This window comes from Papaver somniferum, chromosome 10 (assembly GCF_003573695.1).
Source record: "Papaver somniferum cultivar HN1 chromosome 10, ASM357369v1, whole genome shotgun sequence".
Lineage (NCBI taxonomy): Eukaryota > Viridiplantae > Streptophyta > Magnoliopsida > Ranunculales > Papaveraceae > Papaver > Papaver somniferum.
In genome coordinates, this window is record NC_039367.1 from 125,039,511 (window position 1) to 125,048,566 (window position 9,056).

At 37.6% G+C, this 9,056-nt stretch overlaps 2 protein-coding genes across 2 annotated transcripts; both read right to left on the bottom strand.

Moving 5' to 3' along the window:
• Positions 1-76: 76 nt before the first annotated feature.
• On the bottom strand, positions 77-3,207 carry LOC113316185 (myelin transcription factor 1-like protein). Its single transcript, XM_026564403.1, has 7 exons — positions 3,079-3,207; positions 2,797-2,898; positions 2,549-2,745; positions 2,340-2,435; positions 2,110-2,199; positions 1,122-1,929; positions 77-376 (listed from the first exon to the last, which is right to left on the bottom strand). The coding sequence occupies exons 1-7, from the start codon at positions 3,205-3,207 to the stop codon at positions 77-79; spliced, it is 1,722 nt and encodes a 573-aa protein (XP_026420188.1).
• A 648-nt stretch (positions 3,208-3,855) lies between these two features.
• Positions 3,856-5,833, bottom strand: LOC113316186 (cilia- and flagella-associated protein 251-like). The gene is made up of 5 exons (XM_026564404.1): positions 5,705-5,833; positions 5,187-5,533; positions 4,978-5,073; positions 4,748-4,837; positions 3,856-4,567 (listed from the first exon to the last, which is right to left on the bottom strand). Exons 1-5 carry the CDS (start codon positions 5,831-5,833, stop codon positions 3,856-3,858), a joined length of 1,374 nt encoding a protein of 457 aa, XP_026420189.1.
• Positions 5,834-9,056: the final 3,223 nt, after the last annotated feature.

The following is a 9,056-nucleotide window of genomic DNA, read 5'->3' on the forward strand; positions in this document are numbered from 1 at the left end:
TAAAGTAACAAGTATATATTAGACAGTCCGGGTTGATTCCTTGTGAAGGGCATGGCATGATGTTTAATTTGTGCTCTTATATAGGTGGGTGACCCTTCAATGATTTCTTCTTGTTGAGTTCCACTTGTACCACAGCTGCTAGTTGCTTTGCATCGTCTTGATATGACTGCTCATTTTCTGAGTGTAACGAGTTATACCATTTCCATTCATTGACTTCAAAATCAAAATTCAAAAGTGACCAGTGCAATCCCATCCTCGTTTGATCTGAAGAGTGATTGATAGGGATTACAAGAACTTCCAGATTCTCAGGCATGTCTCGTATGAAATTAACCACAAGCTTTTCCACCTCGCTGGTGATATTATACTTGACATAGTACTGCAATTAATAATTTGTTAGAAAACAAAATTAATTAGGCTCACCTTAATCAGAAAACTAAGAAATCAAACATTGCAAACCTGAAAACAGACCGTATATCCATGTATGATATACAGGTTTACACCTATGTACACACCTATATAAATCTAACAATCAAGAATTTGCAGACCATGTGTCAATCATAGATGCATATTGGTGTACATCTATGTAAATAGCTAAATAAATCTAACAATCAACACTTAACAGACCATGTGTCAATCATATATGCATATTGGTGTATATCAATGTACACATCTAAAGAAATCTAAAAACACATAGAACACGCCATGTCAATCAACTATGTACACAATACATATTAAAGTAACTATACATGGCATTTCCTATTTATTTTGAGAAACTTACACATGCAGTAGGACTCATAATTTCACAGCTCAGGTACTTTTTACGATCTGGAGGACGAATGCTATCTCTGACAAGTGCTCTTCTAAGTCGATGGATGTAAAACTAGAGTACCTCCTGGTCCAGATATTTGTTGAACATCAGTTCACGAAGTACTCTTCCAACAATCAAAATATCTTCCTTGACTGTTGGATTATCCAGGCTTGTTAATTGCCAAGCTACAGAGCTGCGGAAACATAAAGGAAATGTTAACATGGTGTACAAAGTTGTGCTCATAAATTTTTTTATAAGATTCAATCATGGTGTTTTACGAACTTACTCCAGGCTTGCGTAGTCAAAGAATTACCCTTTTTTTGTCTTGTCCTGCTTGCATAGCTTGGCATAGTGGTGATAGACGAACATCTGGCAATGGATTGTGAGGACAATATACATCTCCCTTTCTCTTTATTGGCGCAGGATAGCCTGGTTCTTGTCCCTCTTTGATCCCCTTGCCTTTTGTATCAGCTTTTATCATAACTCGTTTGGTTTTACCCTCGGCAGTGAAATCAGGATCTAGCTTTCTTTTTGCATTTCTCTTTTGTGGTGTCTTGGAAAACTTGCTAGCGGCTTGTGTCTTCAACATCTCTGCTTCCTTCATCCTTCCTGCTCTTGTCCTCACTGGAGTCGTCTTCTCTTCTTCTACCTCTTGGCTGCTAAAAAATTCATTAGGGTTTTGTTGAATGAACTGCACTTCTTCTTCAATGATCCTTTCTCGTACATCTTCATTGGATAATGATTTTTGCGACGACTCTTCTTTTGGATCTTCTTGGCTCAATAATGCAAAGCTTGGACAATCGTGGCGAATCAGGGTTGCCATCTTTTCCTTCACTTCAGATGGTGCCGTTCTGTAACAACCTTTTTCAAGCTTTACGAACACAGTTTCAGACAAGTTATCTAAAAGGTCATCAATTGATGTATAAGTCTCATTATGTGATTCTTCTCCTTGTGTGAGTAAAAGGACTTCTTTAGGATCCAACTGACATATGGCTTCAGCTACAATTATAGTAGCTTCATCAATTTCAGCTGTTCGAGTTCCATCCATCACATTCTGGTCATCAAGGTTCACTTGGTCTTGTTTATCTTCATTGATTACACTTGTCTTTGGCATTGAAGTACTGAAAAATGAAATTTTTATGAGAATTTTCAATGGTGTATGGAGTTTTACACCAATGTACAGGTACACAAATTCAGAAGAAGTTATAAAGGTGTACATCCTTGTACACACATACTAAAAACAACAAATATATATATATATATATATATATATATATAAGCTGAGATCATTTTCTTTATACCTTTGCTTGTTAGCAGCTTCAAACCCAGCTACTTTGTCAATTTCATCAGTTTGACCTTTAGCGATTTCAACTTCCTTTGGCAGAAGAGTGCTAAAAAAAATGCAATTTTTTTTAGAAAATGAGAAATCACTAAGGTGTACATCTTGATACACACACAGAAGACATCACTAAGGTGTACACCTTGGTACACATATATAGAAAATGAGAAGAAATGCGAGCTACCTATATACCTCGGCTTGTTATCAGTTTCAGACTCAACTCCTCGGCTTGTTCCATCCTTTCCATCCTCTTCTTCATTTGCCTCATTGGTCTTTGGTGAAGGAGTGCTAAAAAGATTCAAGTTTTGAGAAAAGGTATTAGCTTTCACACACTGGTGTACGACTATGTACACACATAAAAAAAGAAATGACTTGCAAATTTAAAAAAACTGATGTTGTACCTTTGCTTTTCAGGAGTTTCAGACGGAACTTCATTCCTTTCAGATTCAGTTCCATGCTCGTCATCACCACCTTTGCTATCCTCTTTGTCATTGTCATGATCATGCGTATCACCACCCTTGCTACCCTCCTTGTCATTGTCATCACCATCATCATCATAATTATGATCATGCACATCACCATCTTCATTGTGCTCCTCCTTGTCATTGTCATCGCCATCATCATCATCTTACTTGTGCTCCTCCTCAACCTTGTAATCCTCCTCTTCCTCCTCCTCATCCTCCTCAATGTCATCATCTTCCTTGTGCCCCTCCCCATCCTCCCCATCCTCCTTATCCTCATCATCATCCTCCTTCTCATCCTCCTCAATCTCATCATCTTCCTTGTGCTCCTCCCCATCCTCCTCATCCTCCTCCTCATCCTCATCCTCCTTCTCCTCCTCCCCAATCTCCTCATCCTCCTCAGTTTCAAGCTGTATTTCCTTTGGACATTTAAAGATTTCATTCAAAGTGTTATTACAGAAATCATTAACTCGTCTTTCTGTCAAGTTCATTAGACCAACTTCATTAACTTTTAGTCTTTTCTCTTCAATGAAACTAAGAAGCCTTTCTTGCCTATCCAGAACTTCAGTAAGCTCCTCATGCAACTCCTTTCTTCGCATATCTGAAATGCGCAGCTTTTCCTTCACAGCATCTATGCTATTTTCTCGTTCTGCCTCCGGTACTCATCCAAAAACAATCGCTCTTCATCAGTATAAGCCTTCAACCATCCTGGTTGCATCTGAAAACATGCCAAAGTATCAACATTGATCACAGGTGTACAATTTTTTACACATGTTGTAAGAGTGTACATTGTTGTACACAAGACAAATTTCTTAAAAATCTATCAACAATGTACAATCATGTACACCTTATTAAAGGTGTATATCAATGTATATATACTATTCTAGGAAAGTTTTTTGAGATACCTTTTTCATGCAATCATTCAGTTCTTTCTCGATTGTATTACTGACATCGCTGATGATCCACCTAAGAAGCCTTGGCACACCTTCCTCATTGCTTGGCTTCATGCTTTTGTTGTGTTCAGCAAACCAATCCCGCATTAACAAATAGGTGAATAGTTAGAAATGTAAGAGAAAGGAACAAACACAATGAACAGAATTATTTAAAATGGTGAATGTATATCTCAGGTGTACAACTGTGTGCACATGTAAACTCACCAACAGATAAAACACACAACCATTAACTTTAATTGGTGAATCCTGATGTTTCTTAATGGTGTTTTACGAACTTACTCCAGGCTTGCGTAGTCAAAGAATTACCCTTTTTTTGTCCTGTCCTGCTTGCATAGCTTGGCATAGTGGTGATAGACGAACATCTGGCAATGGATTGTGAGGACAATATACATCTCCCTTTCTCTTTATTGGCGCAGGATAGCCTGGTTCTTGTCCCTCTTTGATCCCCTTGCCTTTTGTATCAGCTTTTATCATAACTCGTTTGGTTTTACCCTCTGCTCTTGTCCTCACTGGAGTCGTCTTCTCTTCTTCTACCTCTTGGCTGCTAAAAAATTCATTATGGTTTTGTTGAATGAACTGCACTGCTTCTTCAATGATCCTTTCTCGTACATCTTTATTGGATAATGATTTTTGCGACGACTCTTCTTTTGGATCTTCTTGGCTCAATAATGCAAAGCTTGGACAATCGTGGCGAATCAGGGTTGCCATCTTTTCCTTCACTTCAGATGGTGCCGTTCTGTAACAACCTTTTTCAAGCTTTACGAACACAGTTTCAGACAAGTTATCTAAAAGGTCATCAATTGATGTATAAGTCTCATTATGTGATTCTTCTCCTTGTGTGAGTAAAAGGACTTCTTTAGGATCCAACTGACATATGGCTTCAGCTACAATTATAGTAGCTTCATCAATTTCAGCTGTTCGAGTTCCATCCATCACATTCTGGTCATCAAGGTTCACTTGGTCTTGTTTATCTTTATTGATTACACTTTTCTTTGGCATTGAAGTACTGAAAAATGAAATTTTTATGAGAATTTTCAATGGTGTATGGAGTTTTACACCAATGTACAGGTACATAAATTCAGAAGAAGTTATAAAGGTGTACATCCTTGTACACACATACTAAAAACAACAAATATATATATATATATATATATATATATATAAGCTGAGATCATTTTCTTTATACCTTTGCTTGTTAGCAGCTTCAAACCCAGCTACTTTGTCAATTTCATCAGTTTGACCTTTAGCGATTTCAACTTCCTTTGGCAGAAGAGTGCTAAAAAAAATGCAATTTTTTTTAGAAAATGAGAAATCACTAAGGTGTACATCTTGATACACACACAGAAGACATCACTAAGGTGTACATCTTGGTACACATATATAGAAAATGAGAAGAAATGCGAGCTACCTATATACCTCGGCTTGTTATCAGTTTCAGACTCAACTCCTCGGCTTGTTCCATCCTTTCCATCCTCTTCTTCATTTGCCTCATTGGTCTTTGGTGAAGGAGTGCTAAAAAGATTCAAGTTTTGAGAAAAGGTATTAGCTTTCACACACTGGTGTACGACTATGTACACACATAAAAAAAGAAATGACTTGCAAATTTAAAAAAACTGATGTTGTACCTTTGCTTTTCAGGAGTTTCAGACGGAACTTCATTCCTTTCAGATTCAGTTCCATGCTCGTCATCACCACCTTTGCTACCCTCTTTGTCATTGTCATGATCATGCGTATCACCACCCTTGCTACCCTCCTTGTCATTGTCATCACCATCATCATCATAATTATGATCATGCACATCACCATCTTCATTGTGCTCCTCCTTGTCATTGTCATCGCCATCATCATCATCTTCCTTGTGCTCCTCCTCAACCTTGTCATCCTCCTCTTCCTCCTCCTCATCCTCCTCAATGTCATCATCTTCCTTGTGCCCCTCCCCATCCTCCCCATCCTCCTTATCCTCCTCCTCATCCTCCTCCTCATCCTCCTCAATCTCATCATCTTCCTTGTGCTCCTCCCCATCCTCATCATCCTCATCCTCCTTCTCCTCCTCCCCAATCTCCTCATCCTCCTCAGTTTCAAGCTGTATTTCCTTTGCACATTTAAAGATTTCATTCAAAGTGTTATTACAGAAATCATTAACTCGTCTTTCTGTCAAGTTCATTAGACCAACTTCATTAACTTTTAGTCTTTTCTCTTCAATGAAACTAAGAAGCCTTTCTTGACTATCCAGAACTTCAGTAAGCTCCTCATGCAACTCCTTTCTTCGCATATCTGAAATGCGCAGCTTTTCCTTCACAGCATCTATGCTATTTTCTCGTTCTGCCTCCGGTACTCATCCAAAAGCAATCGCTCTTCATCAGTATAAGCCTTCAACCATCCTGGTTGCATCTGAAAACATGCCAAAGTATCAACATTGATCACAGGTGTACAATTTTTTACACATGTTGTAAGAGTGTACATTGTTGTACACAAGACAAATTTCTTAAAAATCTATCAACAATGTACAATCCTGTACACCTTATTAAAGGTGTATATCAATGTATATATACTATTCTAGGAAAGTTTTTTGAGATACCTTTTTCATGCAATCATTCAGTTCTTTCTCGATTGTATTACTGACATCGCTGATGATCCACCTAAGAAGCCTTGGCACACCTTCCTCATTGCTTGGCTTCATGCTTTTGTTGTGTTCAGCAAACCAATCCCGCATTAACAAATAGGTGAATAGTTAGAAATGTAAGAGAAAGGAACAAACACAATGAACAAAATTATTTAAAATGGTGAATATATATCTCAGGTGTACAACTGTGTGCACATGTAAACTCACCAACAGATAAAGCACACAACCATTAACTTTAATTGGTGAATCCTGATGTTTCTTAATGCTCGCCATGATATACTCATGTATATGAACTGGCCAGCAAGTTCTCTTCATCCTATCCAAAGACTCAAAATAGTGTGCAAACTGGTTCTTGCTAATCATACTTCCGTTTTCATGGGTAAAAAAGACAGTGATACACAAGTACATAGTAAACAACACCACTAAGTCTTCAGCATTTATTTCAATCTCCATTTTCGACTTTGGTTTTAACTTCATGATACGTACGATTTCCTCCTCCACATCTTTTTTTCCCAGCTCAGTTCGTTTCTTAAGAGTCAATCTGTTTATCAGCGGACCATATTTTTTTTCAGCTGCAGTTTTTACATCTTCCCCTTTTTCAAATTCCATTGGCACCATCTTAATCCCATAAAATAGAAACAAATCCTCAGGTTCACTCTTTACTGCCACTTGCTTGTTCTTCTTGGTAGTATCAAACATGAAATAATGTCCCCCTGAGTCACAAATTTCATGGCGGTACTGTCTCACAATTTTCAGAATTGAGTTTGGGTTCTTAATCCATATATCATCTCTCTTTTTACTTGTATCTTCCTCATCATTCCGGTCTGCTTTTTTGTGGACAAAGATATCTATAACATGCAAGAATGGTCCTTCTTTTTGCTTCTCTAGTTGATAATTGGTGAACCATACTTTTTCTCCTCTTTTTGTTTCATCTTCCTCAAGGTTTCTATTCACAAAGTCACTGAAGGCATGGAAACTTGACCTATATGGTTTGTTGGTATCTACGAAAATGAACCAAGAAGAATAATACATTCATTATACTCATATAAGTACAAATCATATCACTGTACACATAAATAAGACCATATCATACAGGTGTATAGCTGTATACACTCCTACAGAAAACTAACTAAAGCAACATTTGTTCCCACACAACATGTCATAAATCAATGTGCGTGTAAAAATCTTTACACTCATACAGAAATTTATCAAAAACAGCTTTAAAACACACACAACAGGCAAAATAAAGGTGAAATAGCATGCTGGTGCAAAGATGTGTACACCAACACCAAAAACGATGGGATAACATGTTGAGAACACACACATTAGTCCATATGAAGATGAAATAGCATGTTGGTGCAAAGATACGTACACCAGTAAACAAAAGTGACGGCACAACAGGTTGACAACACACACAACAGGCCATATGAAGGTGAAATAGCATGCTGGTGCAAAGGTGTGTACACCGGTAAACACAAGTGACGACACAACACACACATTAGGCCATATGAATTTGAAATAGCATGCTGGTGTACAAACCAGTACACTGCTACAGAAACATCTTTAAAAAAGACAGAACATGACATGAATTACTGCAACAACATTGTGGTGTACTAGTATGTACACACCAGCAACAATTCCAATAAAAATTGCTAAAAAACAGATAGAACTGGACATGAATCACTGCAACAACATGGCGGTGTATAGATCTGTACACACCAACAACAATTCCCACAAAAATTGCTCAAAAACAAGATAAAACTAGACATGAATTACTGCAACAACATGGCGGTGTACATATCTATACACATGTACAAGAAATTGAATAAAAATTGCTCAAAAATAGACAAAATTGGACTTGAATTGTTACCTTTTTTTTGAGATAACAGATGTTGAAGGCTTTGAAGACCTTGGAGTATTTGGAGGATTTGAAGGGTTTGGTTTCTTCTTAGCTAGAGATGTTTTTGAACTTTCTGGTACTGAAATTGATGTTGAATCTTCTAATGATCTCTTCAATCTCGTTTTAGGTCCTGTTGATTTCCGAACCTCTTCTGTAGCAACTGATGAAGTTGGGGATGAAATTGGTGTTGAATCTTTTAATGCTGACTTTGATCTCGTTCTTGGTGATGTTGATTTTTGATTTTCTTCTACCGCAACTGATGGAATTTCTTCTTCAGTTGATGTTGAATCTTCCACTGTTGGTGCGTTTGTCTTTGAAACTATTTTTTTTTCCTTTCAACATGATGTTACTGATACTGCAATCATTTAGGTATTTTGATTAGTAAGATTTTAGGGTTTTTGATTGAAAGTTTCTGTGAATTGAAAATTTTCTAGGGTTCAAAATGTTGGGGTATGAGTAGTTTTTATTTTTTTCTTCTGCTTTTCAGTCTTCAAAAGAAAAAGAAGGAATAAATGATTTGTCCGTTATGCCGTTTAATTCAATTTTTAATTCAATTTTTTTAAAGCTATGTGTCACAACCACGTTTATGGTGTCAGTTACAAAACTGTATCCATTCGCTGCATGTGTGGTTTATTAAAAGCGTGCGAAGGATAGCAGCGTCTTTATATATTTTTTGGACTAATCTGTTTCTGGTTGGATCAGAGTGGACTAATCTGTTCTTTTTTGTGCGGTTTTGGACTGAACCATTTTTTACCCATAAATCAGACGGGTATGGAGGCTACTCATCATCATATTCATCAATTATCATTAGGGATGCACAGAGTCCGGTACGACCCGGTTCTCTTATGGATCTGGTCCCTGTACCTGGTGTTGGTTGGTACCTCATTTGGAGGACCGGTACATGTACCTGACCTGGAGTTGTACCTGGACCTCGGGTACCGGTCCAGTACAACACCAGTACATGGTTTTTAC

Coding starts and splice junctions, on each gene's coding strand:
- LOC113316186 (XM_026564404.1), bottom strand. CDS start 5,833: ATGCGAAGAAAGGAGTTGCATGAGGAGCTTACTGAAGTTCTGGATAGT. Junction 4,838..4,977: donor GAAACTGATAACAAGCCGAG/GTATATAGGTAG, acceptor CATTTTTTTTAG/CACTCTTCTGCCAAAGGAAG. Junction 4,568..4,747: donor GAAGCTGCTAACAAGCAAAG/GTATAAAGAAAA, acceptor TTCATTTTTCAG/TACTTCAATGCCAAAGAAAA.
- LOC113316185 (XM_026564403.1), bottom strand. CDS start 3,207: ATGCGAAGAAAGGAGTTGCATGAGGAGCTTACTGAAGTTCTGGATAGG. Junction 2,899..3,078: donor TGAACTTGACAGAAAGACGA/GTTAATGATTTC, acceptor GAGGATGAGAAG/GAGGATGATGATGAGGATAA. Junction 2,200..2,339: donor GAAACTGATAACAAGCCGAG/GTATATAGGTAG, acceptor CATTTTTTTTAG/CACTCTTCTGCCAAAGGAAG.